Source organism: Talpa europaea (assembly GCF_964194135.1).
Source record: "Talpa europaea genome assembly, chromosome: 12".
NCBI classification, from domain to species: domain Eukaryota; kingdom Metazoa; phylum Chordata; class Mammalia; order Eulipotyphla; family Talpidae; genus Talpa; species Talpa europaea.
Window position 1 is genome coordinate 23,699,603 of NC_140079.1, and position 19,329 is coordinate 23,718,931.

Here is a 19,329-nt window from a genome sequence, read left to right on the forward strand (position 1 = left end):
AAGAAGCAAAATTAACATTTCTGACTGTAAGTTAAAACTGGTGGATACTTCTTTATTTCCCCTGCTCTTCCATTTCATCCTTCCTTTAATTTTCTGTGTATTGCAACATCATATAGTTATACTTGCACACTCCTGATGTAGTCAGTTCTGCATATCTGATATATATAGTGCATGAAATTCACATAAAATCCACTTCCAGGACCTCCCTGGTGGCCTAGTGGTTAAGTCTCCGTGCCATCACCGGTATGCCTGAGTTCCAGTCTGGCCAGGGAGTTAACCCACATGGGGCAGCAGACCTCTCCTGTCAAGCCCTCTGCTCCCCTCAGCAGTGTATTTCAGTCAATCTGCCTGTTCTGCTCCCCGCTCTGTCTCTGGTGAATCTTCTCACCCCACACACCTCTGGCCTACACCCTAGTTCTCCTACACACACACAACACACACACACACACGAAATTAAAAAAGAAAATTAAAAAACTACTTAGTAAAGCAAATGATCACCAAAATGAAAAAACATCCTACTAAATGGGAGACAACATTTGCAAATCACATAAACAAAGAATTATTATCCAAAATATGTAAAGCACTCAGAAAACTCAAAAACAAAATAATTCAACAAGACTCATAATGGAAGGAAGCCAAGGGAAGGGAAAACAAGAATGGATGCTACTTTTAAAAAACTGAAAAAGAAGTGAGTTCGAAGAAGAAATTAGCATGCTGCTGCCATGACCTTCACTGGTTCTGACCCCTACCCTGAGGTGACCTATACCTCTTTGCGATGACTTTTCTCAGCACGTTCTTTACATCCTTATTTCTCAAGCTATAGATCAACGGATTCAGCATGGGGACCACCGCGGTATAGAACACAGAGGCCACCTTCTCCTGTGTCATGCTGCTGCTGGAGGAGGGCTTAAAATACATAAACACGATGGAGCCATAAAAGATCCCAACAGCTGTCAGGTGAGAGCCACAGGTGCCAAAGGCTTTGGACCTGCCTGCAGCTGAGGGAATTCGAAGAATATTAGCAATAATGAAGGCATAAGAGATGATGATGGTCCCAGTTGTTGACAGCACATTGAATCCCCCCACATATATCACTAGAAGCTCATTTATATAAGTGCTAGAACAGGAGAGTTTGAGGAGAGGAATTATATCACAGAAGTAATTGTGGACGACATTGTCCCCACAGAAGGAAATTCTGGTCATAGAGATTGTATGGGATAAAGCTCCAATTGTACCCATGGTGTAGACCCCAACAACCAATGCATTGCACACTTTTTGGGACATGGTGACACTGTACAGCAGTGGATTACAGATAGCCACATATCTATCATATGCCATTGCAGTCAACATAAAACACTCTCCAATAGCAAAAACACAGAAGAAGAAAAGCTGTGTCATACATCCAGGGTAGGAAATAACATTCTGCTCCAATACAAAGTTTCCCAGGAGTTTGGGGGTAACAACTGTTGAGTAAAAGAGATCGATGAATGACAAATTACCCAGAAAGAAGTACATGGGAGATTGGAGCTTGGCATTGAAAGTGATTAGGAGGATCATCCCCAGGTTTCCCATTACAGTGACCAGGTAGATTCCCAGAAACAGGAAGAAGAGGGGCAGCTGGAGTTCTGGCTGGTGTGTTAATCCTTCTAGGACAAACTCAGTCACAGTGGAATAATTGCACCCAGTCATTTCTTTCAGGAAACATGGAATGTGTAGCTAGAAAAGAAAAATCACAGGAATTAAAAAAAATACTGTGTTCCATAACTTGCAATGAGGTTTTTTTTTACCATTTTCACTGAAAAAAAGGGGCAATAAAATTTGAATAGGCTCTCAATAAACTTCTGTATTATAATTATACCACTATTCAAGAATTCTATATAATTATGATCATTCATTCATGTCAGGATTGTGTTAAGTATTCAGGATTGTATTATGTTTATCAAATATATCAAAGGTAGTGATATAAAAAATCAATACAACATGCTTGTGAAAATTGTCATAGGAAATCAGACAAGTCAAAGCTGTAATTATGTTTTTAGCATCAAAGATTAAATTGGTGTCTGGGACACACAGGCACTCAGCAATTATGAATTTTCTGAACAACACTTATAAAGTGTGGGCACCTCAGTGCTGGGGAAACTGAGGTTTAACTGAGAGTACAAAAGTTAATATTCAGGTTTGCTGGCATCTTTTATGTGCAGTGGATTGTTGCTTAGCATGCAACACAGAACCCTTCTCCAGCAGGAAGCGGAGAGTAAATGCATGTGTTGGAACAAGGTTTCAAGCACAAGGGCATCTTGGAGAACTTGATGCTCCAAGTTAAGGAAGTTTTCAATTTTATTTTGAAGTCTGTAATTCAAATGAGTATGAAATCAGCTATATATTTTACTTCCTAGGAAGAATTTTGAGAGTACTGTGATTGCATAATAGAAAATATTAGGAACAAGGTGGCACAGTGGTTTGAGCGCAGCACTATGAAGCTGTCCGCAACTTCAGCAGCATGGTTCAACTCCCGGCCAGCCAGGGAGAAACCCACATGGCATGGCAGACCTCACCTGTCTTTCCTGCTGCTCCCCTCAGCAGTGCTTTTTGTCTGCCTGTTCTGCTCCCCTCTCTTTCTCTGGTGAATCCTCTCATCCTCCTGTGACTCTGGCCTATACCCCAGCTATTGTATAAATAAAATAAATCTTAAAAAAAAAAAGAAAATATTAGGAACAAGGAGGGAGACAGATAATTTCTGTATTTCTCTACCCACTGCACACCCACAGGCAACATAAAACACTTTTCTTCCAACTTCAGTTGCATTAGGCCCGTAACAAGATATATTTGACCAAATTGTAGTTTCATTGCAATGAGAACTTGAAATTCACGGTAGTAATTCCATTTGAAATGAATGCTTTAGGCAAAGGACATGCAGAATGTGTGCACTTGAGTGCAGTCAAAAGCTGGTGCTTTATTTCCTGTTGTGTGGATAGATTCATACTGTCAGCTGAATGACAGACATTACACTTCTAGTGATTTGCTGACCCTGTTTAGAGTGTGATGTAAATCAGATGGCAACTCTAGGAAAGGAAGAAGAAATCAAACCTCACTCTTACCATCTCTAAAGTCAATTTCCTTTTCCAGCTGTGTCACCCATTCGCTCTGTGACTCTGGGAAAGGTACTTCACCTTGGCTTGTCTACAGAAGGATTTAGTGAGTGGATGATCGCTTAGACCTGTTACAGTTCTAGATTTAATGATACTGAGTATTAGTGACACTCCCCTCCATTCCTATATCCTGAGCTATTCTTTCTAAGCAAGGGAATACTCTGAGTTGTAATTCACAAGACTTTGACCTCCAAGGAGATGAATGAATACAGTATTCTCCAAGGATGGAAAAAAAAATCCAAGGGAAATTCTCAGAGGTGAAATTCTCCCAAGAAGATAAAAGCAATTAATCAGTTATACTGGCATACAGAATCATGGTAGACATAAAGTATGGGCATTTCCAATATACAGAATTATGCTTAATATTACTTCTTAGAAGGACAAACCACTTCTTGCAAAATTTGAATGTCTCCCTTCTGGAATATTGTAGGACAATAACAATCAGACATGTAGCAGTTCTCCTGTATCAGTGAACAAAACCCCAGCCTTTCTTTTCCTGTGCACCAAAAAACAAAGGATCAGAGTGTGGCTTTTACATTATTAACTCTTTTGTGCTATCATTTTAAAAAATTAATTTATTTTTAACTGAGGTGACCATGGGGTAGCCCCATCAGGTATTACCACCCTAGTGCATCTACTAATTCACCCTTACTCCACCATCATGGAGCATTATGCCTCCCTCCCTCCCTGTTCAGATGTTGAAACATGCTTGTGTTCCTGGTATGAATCCCATGTGGTCATAGTGTATTATCCTTTTAATGCATTGTTAGATTCAGTTTGCTAGGATTTTATTCAGGATTTATGTATCTGTGTTCATTAGTAAGCTTGGTCTGTAATTTTGTCTTTGTTTGATCTTGGTATTAGAGTGATATTGGCTTCATAAAAGGTACTTGGACATATTCCTTCTTTTTTAATATTTGGAAGACTTTTTTTAATTTTTTTTAATAATAAATTTTATTTTATATTCCCCCATACAATTGCAACCCCCCCATTCTGACCCCCATTCCTCCCCTCCCGCCCCCACCCCCCAAAAAGTGTCTCTGGTTCATAGTTTTTTGTTGATTTTGATTTTCACTTTCTTATAGTTATTCATTTTCCTGGTCCCTTATTTAAGTTTTCTAGATTCCTGCTATGAGTGAGACCATCCGGTATTTTTCTTTTTCTTTTTGGCTTATTTCGCTGAGCATGATCCCTTCCAGCGCCATCCATGTTGCTGCAAATTGCATGTGTTTATCTTTTCTGAATGCTGAGTAATATTCCATGGTATATATGTACCACATCTTCTTGATCCAGTCATCTATTTTTGGGCATTTGGGTTGTTTCCAAAGCTTAGCTATTGTAAATAGTGCTGCTGTAAACATAGGGGTGCAGGTGTTCTTTGGAATTGATGTTTCTGTGTCCTTTGGGTAAATACCTAGGAGTGGAATTGCTGGATCATATGGAAGCTCTATGTTTAGTAGGTCCAGAAATCTCCACATAGCTCTCCATAGTGGTTGGACCAGTTTGCACTCCCACCAACAGTGCAGAAGAGTTCCTTTTTCTCCACACCCTCACCAACATTTGTTGTTGCTAGTTTTTTTAATATGTGCCATTCTCACTGGTGTAAGATGGTATCTCATGGTAGTTTTGATTTGCATTTCCCTGATTACAAGTGATGTTGAACATTTTTTCATATGCCTGTTGGCCATTTGCATTTCCTCTTCAGAGAAGATTCTTTTTAGCTCTTCTGCCCATGTTTTGACTGGATTCTTTTCTTTGTTGTTGCTGAGTCTCATCAGCTCTTTGTAGATTTTTGTGATCAGTCCTTTATCATTAGTGTTGGGTGCAAAAATGTTCTCCCAGTAGGTGGGGTTTCTCTTTGTTTTTGTTATTGTCTCTTTTGCTGTGCAGAAGCTCTTTAATTTGATGTAGTCCCAGCTGTTTATCTTTGCCTTCACTATCACTGCTTTGGGTGATGTGTCTGTAAAGATGTCTTTGATGTGCAAATCACGTAGTGTTTCGCCTATATTTCCTTCTATATATTTTATGGTTTCAGGTCTTATGTCTAGTTCTTTAATACATTTTGAGTTGATTTTTGTGTATGGTGTGAGGTAGTGGTCAAGCTTCATTCTTTTGCATGTAGCGACCCAGTTTTCCCAGCACCATTTATTGAACAAACTTTCTTTGCTCCAATGCATAGTCTTTGCTCCTTTGTCAAAGATTAGTTGACCATAAATCTGTGGGTTTATTTCTGGATTTTCTATTCGATTCCATTGGTCTGTATGTCTGTTCTTGTTCCAATATTTGGAAGACTTTTAGTAAGATAGGCATTAGTTCCTCTTTGAAGTTTTGGTAGAATTCACTTGTGAAGCCATTTCCTGGATTCTTGTTATTTGGAGAGTTTTGAGTACTGTTTGAATTTCCTTGTTTGTAATTGTCTTACCCAGGGTTTCTCTATCTTCCCTATTCAGTCTTGATTAATTGCATAATTCTAAGAATTTGTCCATCTTTTAAGCTTATTGAATTTGTTAGTATAGAGGTGTTTCATAGTAGACTTTTAATTATCCTTTGAATTTCTGCAGCATCTGTTGTGTTTTCTCCACATTCATTTTTGATTCTATTTATTTGAGCTTTCTCCTTTATTTTCTTAGTGAGCCTTGCTAAAGGTTTGTCTATTTAGCTTATTTTTTCAAATAACCAACTTGGTTTCAATAATTTCTTGGATTGTCCTTTTAATATCTATTTCATTAATCCTGCTTTGATTTTTATTATTTTTGTTGCTCTACTGTCTATTGAATTGTTTGTTCTTGCTTTTCTAATTCCTCAAGTTGAGAAAGAAGGTTGTTTATTTGAATTCTTTCATATTTCTTGAGTGATCCTATATTGCTATGTATTTCTCTCTGAGTACTTATTTTGTTAGATGCCATGCATTTTGAATCATTGTGTGATCATTTAAATTTGTCTTGGAGTATTTCTTAAATATCTTTGATTTTCTCATTAAGTCAGTGGTCCTTCAGTAGTATGTTGTTCATTCTCCATGTATTAAAAGATTTCCATGCTTTCTTTTAGTAGTTTAGTTCTAGTTAGATACCTTTATGATCTGAGAAGATGCTGAGTATGATTTCAGTCCTCATGTAATTATTGGTATTTGTTTTGTATCCAAGAATATGGTCTCTTCTGGAGAACGTCACATATGCAATTGAGAAAAATGTGTATTCTGCTTTTCGGAGATACAATATCCTCTATATTTCTATGAGGTTTCTATTTAAGGCTATTGTACCTGTTTATTTTCTATTTGCTATGTCCATTAGTGAGAATGAGGGGTTGAAATCTCCTACTACAAATGTGTTTTTTCCATGCTTCTTTTCAGCGTTGATAGTAGTTGCCTAGAGTATTTTGGTGCTCCTACCTTTGGTGCATACACATTGATGAGTGTATGTCTTCTTGATGTATTATTCTCTTTAGCATCATATAGTGTCCCTCTTTGTCTCTTGTTACCTTTCTTAACTGGTAATGTATTTTGTCTTGTTTTGAGTCCCATGTGTTTGTAGGATAATTTTACAACCCTTTATTCTGATACCATGTTTGTCTCTGGAGTTTAGGTGTGTTTCCTGGATACAAAAAAGATTGGATTCTGCTTCCCAATTCAACTAGATACTCCATGTATTTTAATTGATGAGTTCAGTCCACTTACATACGGAGTTATTATAGATATGTGAAAATCTGTTTCGGCCATTTTATCTTACTGTTTGTGGTTTAATATACTTTTTATTCAGTTCTTTGGTCAAATATACCAATATTTTAGCTTTGAGAGTCACTTAATGTTTACAACTTGCTCATTGCAAACAAATTTAAAATGATTTTAAGGCATCAATATTGTTAATATGTCATTTCTTAATAGATAATAGAGAAAATGGGATTGGGGAGGAAAGTGATAGGGCATTTACCTTGGATCTTTGGTGAAGAGTGTGTACAACATGGAGGTATGGACATGTAGCCACAAATTAAATTTTCTAAATGATTCGCCAATCAGTAAATAATTCAAAATAATTTTGTGCATTTTATAAAACTAGTAGAAATTAAATGTGAAGGCAAAAGATATCCACCTGATTACTGCAAAAGAAAAACAAGTTCAGAAGATGGGAATTATCCCACTTAAAGACTGCTACAACTGCAGTAGCCAGGCAGCATGGTCCCACAAAGTGAAAAAACAAAGCAAAACCACATCACAGGAACAGAATAGAGCAGAAAGCCCAGACAAAACTCCACAGAAATGCAGTCAACCAATGACTGACAAAGAATTCACAAAAGCAATTCACAAGGATAGATGGTCTTCTCAACACGTCTTGTGGGGACAATGGGTATTCATTTATTAAAAAAATAAGACTGCAACCTCAATATTTTGATTATGTATGAATGGGATAAGCATCATCCTGGTTGCTGGCATCTAAATTTTGATACTATCATAAAAGGAAAAAATGATTAATGTGCAAGATTTTTTTGATCAAATATACCAATATTTTAGCATTTTTAAAAAGCTTTATGCATATAAGAGCTGGAGTATAAGCCAGAGGTGCAGGGGGTGAGAGGATTCACCAGAGACAGAGTGGGGAACAGAACAGGCAGACTGACTGAAATACACTGCTGAGGGGAGCAGCGGGCCAGACAGGAAAGAGGAGAGGTCTGCCGCACCATGTATGTAGCTCCCTAGTAGGCAGGGGAGCAAACTCATGCTGCGGTGGCTGCAGACAGCTTCACAGGCTGTCTCTTAACCACTTGTGCCACCAGGGTGGCCCAATTTTAGCTTTTGAAGTCACTTAATTTTTACAACTTGCTCATTTCAAACAAATTTAAAGGCATTTAAAAATGAAAATGCCAAACAGTCATCCCACAACTGACACAACAGAGACACTAAATTCCAGCAGTAATCTAAAAAGAGAAAAGAGACACTCAGATGAGATTGAGTAAATTTTTTATTAAATTAGCATCATAATATACAAGCTTTTATAAACAAAAACAATTACCATCATACCAGAAGCAAAATCACCCAATTTAAAATAGAAGAAATTACAAGACTGTGTGAGATGATTGTTTCTCATTTGATTTATAACCCTGGTGTTATGGGGTAGCCCACTTATCTCTGCTGAGCAAAGAGCCTGAAGTCTATTTAGAAGTGAGAACCTGTCCTTGGTTGTGTCCACTTCTCCCTCTTCACTATAAGTAAAACTGGTGGTTTCTTCATTTTGATGACTTCTCTTCCCCCCATTTCTACCATCTTTCCTTTTTTTTTTTTTTCTGTTGGTGGTTAGTTGACACATGGTTTGATATTTTTTGCACATGCCTAATGGAGACATTTCTGTATATCTCTGGCATACATAGTATGTGAATTCAAATAGAGTCCCATACCAGATTATGTGGGCATTTTTTTTCAACACTATGAGGTGTAATTTAAGAGTTTTTCCATGTTTTCAATGATATTTGTTTAACCTGTGACTATTGCCTAATCTGTGACTACAGAGGCAGAAAATCAGAGAGGTTTTAGTGTCCGCTTCATCTAACAGGGGTATTGTGCTATGCTTTCCACAGAGACTCTGTCTTATCTTTTGACCATGGGCTCAGCCATGTATTCCTGAGTGAGACTTATGCCCATTAGGAAAGTCCAAAATTCAGCTCACTGGTAAAAATTCAGAATACAGCCCTAGAGCCTTTGCTTCCTAACAAAAGTTCCTTAAGCTGCAGTTTATGAATATGACAACATGAATGCAAAATTTGTTTCCACTTATCTCTAAATTAAAACAAGTCTGAGACTAGACCAATGCCTAATTCCATCAGCAACATTTAATCCAAAATGTACTGAAGAATTTCATGGACAACATGAAACCATAAACTATGTAGAAAATACCTAAAAATGCTCCCTGACATTGCATCCAACAGCAAAGTGGGGAGAAACATAAACAAGTAGAACTTTATCAAAATAAAAGCTTTCTTTGGTGAAAGAAATTATCAGTAAAATGAAAGGATAAATGGGAGAAGATATATGCAAATCACACATTTTTCACACCCATTTCAATAAGTGGTTATTATCCAAAATACATAAAGAACTCATAAAACTTAATGATAAAACATATAACCAGATTAAAAAATGGTTAAAGGATCTGAACAGACACCTTTCCAAGACACCAAGCATGTGAAAAGATGTTCTGAACCTCATCAACTTGAAATATTCAAGTCAAAAACATAAAGTACCACCTCACTCCTGTGAAGATGTCTGGTTTTCAAAAGGCACTAAACAACAAGTATTGGAGAGGAGTGGAGAAAATGGCAGCTTTCCACTGTTGTTAGGAATGAAACTGGGGTAGCCATTATGGAGAGCAGTATGCAGAGCCTCAAAAAACTACAAATGCAAATTCCAATTAATCTGGTCATCCCACTTTGGGTATTTCATTGCAGATACACAAATACTATATTAAAAACACGTTTGCTCAACCACGATCATTGCAACATTATTTGCAATGCTAAGAACTGGTAACTACCTAATTGCCCAAGAACAGATGATTGATAAAGATAATGTGATAATATAAAATGGACTTGTCAGCTATAAAAAGATGAAATTCTGGCATTGCAACAAAATGGAAGGAACTTCAAGGTAATATGCTTAGTGAAGTAAGTCAGAAGAAGAAACATGATTTCACTGATGTATGGTACAAAAAAACCGCAACAAAATAAACATAGAACTAAATAAAAGTTACCTTTTAAATATGAAGAAAAAATTACTGGTCCCCAGAAAGGAATGAGGAAGCTTGTTTTGTGAATTTGGCATCAGTATTGACCGTGAACCAGTGAACTGGAATTTAGGAATGAACTAAATGTTGTAGATACAGATGCTGATATACAACAAAGCACACCTGAAACTTATGTACTGTTAGAAAGACCTGACACATCAATATATAAAAAATGTATAAACATATAACTCAAGTGATTAAATATAAAATAATTAAAATATAATTCAAGTGATTAATGATTTTAAAAAATGAGAGGTCCTCTTTCAAAGTTTTAATTATACAAATTATTACTGTCACCACAGTATCATATAGCTGACCCTTAGATATTTTCACTGTATGCAGATTTAAAGCCAACTAATTCAACAGGACTTACAGAGGAAAACAAGGTTTACATTCTCCACCCCTCCTGACTCCTGAGAACCTTTCTCAGAGCATTCACTTTAACTATTTGTTAGCTTTGATTCTCACTTTCAAGAAGGAATCTTTCCTCAATTATTCATTGATCTTATTTTGCCCATTTTTACTAAGAATTAGCATTCTTCTAAAGAAGAAAAGAAAAATAATTCTGAGCACTTCTAGAAACTCAAGAGAAATACTTATTAATTCATAATATAATTCAAAATGCCCTGACACCAAACCAGACAATAAATACAAATAAGAGGCATTAACATGGAAGCACAACTAAAACTGTAGAAAAATCTAGTGATCAACTCAAAACAGTCACTTTAGCCAATGTGTCCTTTTATCTATACTGCCAGGTACAATATTAATATATAAATATCTACTACATAGTTGTGGAAAACAAAACTAGCATTGCATCAAGCAAGTAGAAAATATGAGAGGATATCTCTCAATATATGTGCAAACCTTTATATTAAAAACTGCAGAAGAGTGCAAAAAAAAAAAAAAGACTTAAATACCTGGCATGGTTTACCATGTCCTTTGGAGAGTAATATCAGTTTTGCCAGCATGGCAAAACTCTTAAACTGATTTCACATTCAAGAGATTCAGAATAGGATCGTGAAAATGGCATATGCATATAACTACTGACATCTCCATTCTGAAATTTGTATGGAAATACAGAAGATATTTTACAACTGTACAACTTTGAATAACAGTATGTTAGAGGACTGACATGACTGGGATCAACCAATGTCTTGATATTAAAGATGCTGTGATAACAACAACATGGTACTCCACCAAGATTAAAGCAGACAAATATAATAGAATCAAGACAAATAGAATAGATTAAGAATCCAGAAAGAAACTGACTTATATTTGGATAACTGATTTTATACATCATTTCAGTGACAATAAAATTAGCTTTTAAACAAAGACCTAATAGAGATGCACAAGGAATGCATGCCCACAAAGAGAATACACATTTTTCTCAAGTATAGGGTACATTTTCCAGAGTAGATCATATTTGGAGTCATAAAACAAATTCATGAAGATTGAAATCATACCTAGCATCTTCTTGGACCAAAATGTATCAAACTAGAAATGGATTATCCAGGGAAACCAGGGAAATCCTGTAATATTTAAAGCATGAACAACACTCTTGAGGAAGAATACCAAGAGCCAAAGACAGTGTTAGACATTAGAAGGTGGAAGACAACAGATGTCTAAATCAGAGTAAGTGAGAAGGACTCAGGTCTATCCCGATTTAAACATGTGTGTTTGTGGGGAGAAGAATTCCTTAGGAAATACAATTTGGGAATGAAACAGTTTGTTTCTTAGGAACAGGTCCACGATCACTAAGCTGGGATTTCTAAGGGAAATTCATTACTTACAAAGTGCAAATGTGAAGAAACAGCATTGTCAGTTTTCTTTTGTTAGAATGAAGCTTTCAGTAAACAGTTTCATTTGCCTACATTGTGCAAGACTATTTGTTGTCAAAAATTTCTTCATTCATTTTTGCCAATGTTCATTAATTTTGGAAGCAGACTCTTCAGGAGAAAGAGACATGGTAGAAGAAAAAGGCAGGAGGGGGAACAACAAACCAGCAAAGTATACTATGAATTTTGGTCTTTCCCATGATCACAAGTTCAGATATTCTATCCGGGTTTTTCCCCAATAGGAAGGGAAGAATGACCCTTATTATTCCACTAACAGATTCCATGGAATCTTTCAAAATGAACCTCTTAAATTCATCAAAGATAACTGAATCAAATATGCAAAAGTTTGCTCAAGGGGTGTGCTACATAGGTGTATAAAGTCTAAATGAGACAACAATAAGCAGTTGATGGAGAAGAAATGAGAACGGGACATTTCATTTCAGACAAAAATAGGAGAAATGAGTTCTAAGATGGAAGAAACCAAAACACTGCTGCCGTGACCTTCAGTAACTCTCTCATACCACGTGAGGAGAGCTTACCTCATCCCAAGGACTTTTCTCAGCACATTCTTTACATCTTTATTTCTCAAGCTATAGATCAAGGGGTTCAGCATGGGGACCACCGTGGTATAGAACACAGAGGCCACCCTCTCCTGTGTCATGCTGCTGCTGGAGGAAGGCTTTAAATACATAAATACAATAGAGCCATAAAACATCCCAACAGCTGTCAGATGAGAGCCACAGGTGCCAAAGGCTTTGGACCTGCCTGCAGCTGAGGGAATGCGAAGAACATTGGCAATAATGAAGATATAGGAGACAATGACGGCCCCAGTTGTTGACAGCACATTGAATCCAGCCAAGAATAACACTAGAAGCTCATTTGCATGAGTGTAGGAAGAGGAGCTCTTGAGAAAAGGAATTATATCACAGAAGTAATGGTGGATGACATTGTCCCCACAGAAGGATAGCATGACCATGGAGATCGTGTAGGCGAACGCTCCAAGTATTGCCATAGTGTAGACCCCAGCCACCAATGCATTGCACACTTTTTGGGACATGGTGACACTGTACAACAGAGGACTACAGATAGCCACATATCTATCATATGCCATTGCTGACAGCATATAACACTCTGCAATACCAAAAACACAGAAGAAGAAAAGCTGTGTCATACATCCAGGGTAGGAAATAACATTTTGCTCCAATACAAAGTTTCCCAGGAGTTTGGGGGTAACAATTGTTGAGAAAGAGAGATCAATGAATGACAAATTACCCAGAAAAAAGTACATGGGAGAGTGGAGCTTGGCATTGAAAGTGATTAAGAGGATCATCCCCAGGTTACCCATTACAGTGACCACGTAGATTCCCAGAAACAGGAAGAAGAGGGGCAGCTGGAGTTCTGGCTGGTGTGTTAATCCTTCTAGGACAAACTCAGTGGAAAAATTGCACTCAGTCATTTCCTTTACAAATCAGGGTGTGTGTAGCTAGGAAAAAGAAAAGCCACGGAAATATTATTTTAATTATTTTCTCATGATTGGCAAAGCTTTTCTACTACTTTGACTGAAAAAAAAAATAACAATGACATTGGAACAGGCTTGCAATATAAACTACTGCTTTAAGTATACAATTATGTTACACTAGTACCCTATCAGGAGTATGTATTATATCAGGATTTTGTTAAACTTCGATGAATACACAGCTATATATATATACACGAAAATAAAATATCTATATAATGCGCTCATGAAAATTGTCATAGGAAATCAGAGAAGACTAAGCTCTAATTACATTTTTGCCATCAAAGATTAAATTGGAGTCTGGGACACACAGGCACTCGGCAATTATGAATCTTCTGAGACAACATCTTAGAGCGGGGGAAACTCAGTGCTGAGGACTTCAAGTTTGCTTAAGATTGCAAAACGTAATATTCAGGTTTGCTGCCTCTTTTATATGCAGTGGATTGTTACTTAGCTTTCAACACAGGAGATGCTCCAAGTTAAGGTGTTTTCAATTTTATTTTTAATTCTATAATTCAAATGAGTATGAAGTCAGCTATGTATTTTTCTTTCTAGGATGGATTTCAGTGTATTTTGTGGCATAATAAAAATATGTAGGTATAAGTAGGAAGACAAAAGAATTTTCTTATTTCTCTACCCACTGTACACCCATAGCAACAGAAAACTCTTCTTTCAATGTCATTTGAACTAGGCTAGTAATAAAGAGTTATTTGGGGGCCCACTGTAGTTTTATTGGAATATAAACTTGCAATTCACATCATTTCTATTGTGGTGAATGCTTTAGGAAAAAGGCATGCAGAATCTGTGCGCTTGAATGCTGTCAAAAATGCAGTCTTTTCTTTCCTGTCACATGGATAGATTCAAACTGTCAGCTCTAGTGTCCTGCTGAGCCTGTTTAGAGTGTGCTGTATGAGCATCAAGTATAACGTAAACCACTTGGCAACTCTAGGAATTGAAAAAGAAATCAAAGTCCACTCTTACCATGTCTAAAGCCAAGTTCTTTTTCCAGCTGGGTCACCCATTCACACTGTGACTTTGGGAATGTTACTTCACCTCTCTTTCTATAGGAGGATGGAGTGGGTGCATGATCACCAAGACCTGTTATAGCTCTAATATTTAATGATACTGAGTGAGCAACAGTGAGATTCCCTTCATTCCTATACCCTGAGACGCCCTCTCTAAGTAAGGGAATACTTTTAATTGTTCACAGGACTTTACCTCCAAGGAGATGAATAAGTACATTAATCTCTAAGGACTTAAAAAAAAAAAATCTAAGGGAGATTCTCAGAGGTGAAATTCTCTGAAGAAGATAAAAGCAACTAATCAGTTATACTGGCATACAGAATCATGCCAGACCCGAAGTATGGACATTTCCAATTACAGAAATATGATTAATCTTACTTCTTAGAAGGACAAACTTTCTTGGAAACTTGGAATGTATCCTTACTGGAATGACTGTAGGATGATAACAATCATACATGCAGTAGTTTTCCCACATCAGTGAGCAAAACCCCAGCTCATCTTTTTGTTGTGCTCCAAAAACAAAGCATCAGAGTGTTGCTTTTACATTTTTAACTCTTTTGTGCTATCATTTTAAAAATTATTTTATTTTTAACTGAGGTGACATTGTGGTATCCCCATTAGGTATTACCACCATCGTGCATCTACTACGAATTTGCCCTTACTCCACCATCATGGAGCATTATGCCTCCCTCCCTCCATGTTCTTTTTGTTGATGTGATGACTTATATTGATTGATTTTCAGATGTTGAAACATCCCTGTGTTCCTGGTATCAATCCCACTTGGTCATGGTATATTATCCTTTGAATGCTAGGATTTTATTCAGGATTTCTGCATCTGTGTTCATTGGTAGGCTTTGTCTGTAATTTTCTTCTTTTGTGTTGTCCTTGTTTAATCTTGGTATTAGAGTGATATTGGCGTCATAAAAGGTACTTGGACATATTCCTTCTTTTTTAATATTTGGAAGACTTTGAGTAAGATAGGCATTAGTTCCTCTTTGAAGGTTTGGTAGAATTCTCTTGTGAAGCCATCTCCTCGACTCTTGTTATTTGGAGAGTTTCGTGTACTGTTTGAATTTCCTTGCTTGTAACTGTTTATTCAGGGTTTCTCTATCATCCCTATTCAGTCTTGAATAATCGCATAATTCTAGGAATTTGTCCTTTTTTTAGCTCTTTGAATTTGTTAGTATATAGGTGTTCATAGAGTCTCTAATTATCCTTTGAATTTCTGCAGCATCTGGTATGATTTATCCACCTTCATTTTTGCATCCATTTATTTGAGCTTTCTCCTTTATTTTCTTAGTGAACCTTGCTAGCGATTTGTCTATTGAGCTTATTTTTCAAAGAACCAACTTTTGGTTTCAATGATTTCTGTACTGTCTTTTTAATTTCTACTTCATTTATCCTGCATTGATTTTTTATTATTTTTGTTGTTCTACTGCCTATTGAACGGTTTGTTCTTGCTTTTCTAATTTCTCAAGCTGAGAATGAAGGTTGAGCGCTTTCTTATTTCCTGATGTGGTCCTATCTTGCTATGTATTTCCCTCTGAGTACTGATTTTGTTAGATGGCATAATTTTGCATCATTGTATGCTCATTTTCATTTGTCTGGAGTATTTTTCTAATTTCTTTTTTGATTTTCTCATTCACTCAATGGTCTTTCACCAGTGTGTTGTTTATTCTCCATGTATTGAAAGATTTTCCTGCTATCTTTTGGTAGTTTATTTCTAGTTAGATACTTTATGGTCTGAGAAGATGCTGAGTATGATTTCAGCCTTCATGTAAGTATTGGCATTTGTTTTGTGTTTGAGAATGTGGTCTCTTCTGGAGAATGTCACATATGCAATTGAGAAAAATGTGTATTCTGCTTTTGGGGGGAACAATATTGTCCATATGTCTACGAGGCTCAAGAGGTCTACTTTTTCTATTTAAGGCTATTGTACCCCTGTTTATTTTCTGTCTAGTTGATATGTCCGTTAGTGAGAGTGAGGTCTTGAAGTCTCCTAATGTGTTTTTTACTATGCTTCTCTTCTGAGTTGACGGTAGTTGCCTAGTGTATTTTGGTGCTCTTACCTTTGAGGCATACATGTCTTCTTAATGTATCATTTCCTTTAGCATTATATAGTGTCCCTCTTTGTCTCTTGTTACCTTTCTTAACTGGTAATATATTTTGTCTTGTTTTGAGTCCCATTTGCTTGTAGGATAGTTTTACAAACCTTTATTCTGATTCCATGTTTGTCTCTGGAGTTTAGGTGTGTTTCCTGGATACAAAAAAAAGTTGGATTCTGCTTCCCAATTTATCTAGATAGTCCATGGTTTCTTTTTTTAACCCTTTTTTATTTTAACATTTATTATTTTTTACATTTTTTACACAATATTTTCTTCCCTCCCCACCCCCTCAGATTGAGTTCTCCTGGAAGTTCCTTCCCCAAGGTACCCGTGCACCATCACCACAGTCCATGTGCTCCTCCCTCCCTTCACCCTTTTCCCTCCTCCTCCCCTGCTGTATGTCTCTGGTTTATAATTATCTGGTTTTGCTTTGTTGTGGTTTGTACTGTTATTATTTTTTTTACACTGATGTTTTATTGGGTTCCCTTATATTCCTGTCATAAGTGAAAACATACGATATTTACTTTTTCCTTCTGGCTTATTTCACTGAGCATAATTCCTTCTAGCTCCATCCACGTTGCTGTGAATGGCATGAGTTTATCTTTTTGATTGCTGAGTAATATTCCATTGTGTATATATACCACATCTTCTTCATCCAGTCATCCATTTTTGGGCATTTGGGTTGTTTCCAGGTTTTACCTACTGTAAATAGTGTTGCAATAAATATAGGTGTACAGGCGCTCTTTTGAATCACTGTTTTTGTATCCTTGGGTAGATCCCTAGAAGTGGAATTGCCGGATTGTATGGTAGCTCCATATTTAGAGACTGAGGAATCTTGAGTCAGCATTCCACAGAGTTGGACCAGTTTGCACTCCCACCAGCAATGTAGGAAAGTTCCTTTTTCACCGCATCCTCGCCAACATTTGTTGTTGCTTATTTTTTTGATATGCGTCATTCTTACTGGTGTAAGCTGGAAGATACTCCATGTTTTTTAATTGATGAGTTCAGTCCATGTACATTTGGAGTTATTATAGATATGTGAAAATCCTTTTCTGCCATTTGACCTTACTGTTTGTGGTTTTATATACTTTTTATTTATTCAGTTCTTTGGTCAAATATACCCCTATTTTAGCATTTTTTAAAGATTTATTCATGCATACAAGAGCTGGGGTACATGCCAGAGGCTCGGGGGGCGAGAGGATTCACCAGAGACAGAGTGGGAGACAGAGTAGGAAACAGAGCAGGCAGACTGACTGAAATACCATGCTGAGGGGAGCAGCAGGCCAGACAGGAGAGGTCTGCCGCGTCATGTATATAGCTCCCTGGTAGGCAAGGGAGCAAACTCACACTGTGGTGGCTGCAGACAGCTTCACAAGCTTAACCACTTGTGCCACCAGGGAGGCCCTATTTTAGCTTTTGAAGTCACTTAATTTTTACAACCTGCTCATTTCAAACAAATTTAAAGGCATTTAAAAATGAAAATGCCAGGGCCTCCCCCGTGTTGCAGCTGTTGACCGCTGGGTTGCGAAGCTGCCCGCAGCCTTTGCAGCGCTAGTTCGATCCCCGGCTGCTCCCCGGCCACTGGAGGAGGGTCCCACATGGCGCACAGACCTCTCCTGCCGCCCGCTGCTCCCCTCAACAAAGTTCTTCCGTCCTTCTGCCTGCTCTGCTCCCCGCTCTGGCTCTGGTGAATTCTCTCACCTTCCTACGCTTCTGACTGTACCCAGTGCTTGTGTAATAAAATAAAATAAAATAAAATAAATTTAAATTAAATTAAAAAAAAATGAAAATGCCAAGCAGTCACCCACAATTGACACAACAGAGACACTAAATTCCAGCAATAATCTATGAAGAGAAAAGAGATAATCAGATGAGATTGAGTAACTTTTTTTTTATTAAATTAGCATCATAATATACAAGCTTTTATAACCAAGAACAATTCCCATCATACAAGAAGCAAAATCACCCAATTTAAAATAGAAGAAATTATATGAATGAGACGATTGTTTCTCAGAAGATTTATATCCCTGGTTTTAGGGGGTAGCCCACTTCAGTCTCCTCTGAGCAAAGAGCCTGAAGTCTATTCAGAAGTGAGAACTATTCTTGGTTGTGTCCACTTCTCCCTCTTCACTCTAAGTAAAACTGGTGGTTTCTTCATTTTGTTGACTTCTCTTCCCCCTATTTCTTCCATCTTTCCTGTTTGTTTCTGTTGATGGTTGGGGTTATTTGACACGTGCTTTGATATTTTTTGCACATGCCTAATGGAGACATTTCTGTATATCTCTGGCATGCATAGTATGTGAATTTAAATAGAGTCCCATACCAGATTATGTGGGCATTGTTTTTTTTTTCCAACCCCTTGAGGTGTAATGTAAGAGTTTTTCATATTTTCAATGATATTTGTTTAACCTGTGACTAGAGAGGCAGAAAATCAGAGAGGTATTCAGTGGGTGCTTAATCTAACAGCTGTATTGTGCTGTGATTTTTTTAGAGACTATGTCTTATCTTTTGACCATGGGCTCTGCCATGTATTCCTGAGTGAGACTTATGCCTTTAGGAGAGTCCAAAATTTAGCTTACTGGTAAAAATTCAGAATACAGCCCTGGAGTCTTTGCTTCCACAGCAAAAGTCCTTAAGTTGAAGTTTATAAGTATGACAACATGAATGCAAAATTTGTTTCCACTTATCTCTAAATAAAATCAAGGCTGAGACTAGACCATTGCCAATTCCATCAACAACATTTAATTCAAAATGTACTAAAGGCTTGCATGGACAACATGAAACAAAAACTATGTAGAAGAAAATACCTACAAATGTTCCTTGACATTGCATCCAACACAAAGGGGGGAGAAACATAAACAAGTAGAACTTTATCAAAATAAAAGCTTTCTTTGGTGAAAGAAATTATCAACAAAATAAAAGGACACTCTACTAAAT

The 19,329-nt window shown here is 37.1% G+C and overlaps 2 protein-coding genes across 2 annotated transcripts; both read right to left on the reverse strand.

The window, feature by feature from the left end:
- Positions 1–729: 729 nt before the first annotated feature.
- Positions 730–1,689, reverse strand: LOC311181446 (olfactory receptor 8A1-like; the record flags this gene model as incomplete). The annotated part of the gene is made up of 1 exon (XM_084249917.1): positions 730–1,689. One exon carries the CDS (start codon positions 1,687–1,689, stop codon positions 730–732), a length of 960 nt encoding a protein of 319 aa, XP_084106043.1.
- A 10,594-nt stretch (positions 1,690–12,283) lies between these two features.
- Positions 12,284–13,204, reverse strand: LOC311182153 (olfactory receptor 8A1-like; the record flags this gene model as incomplete). The annotated part of the gene is made up of 1 exon (XM_084250751.1): positions 12,284–13,204. One exon carries the CDS (start codon positions 13,202–13,204, stop codon positions 12,284–12,286), a length of 921 nt encoding a protein of 306 aa, XP_084106877.1.
- Between the last annotated feature and the right edge of the window lie 6,125 nt (positions 13,205–19,329).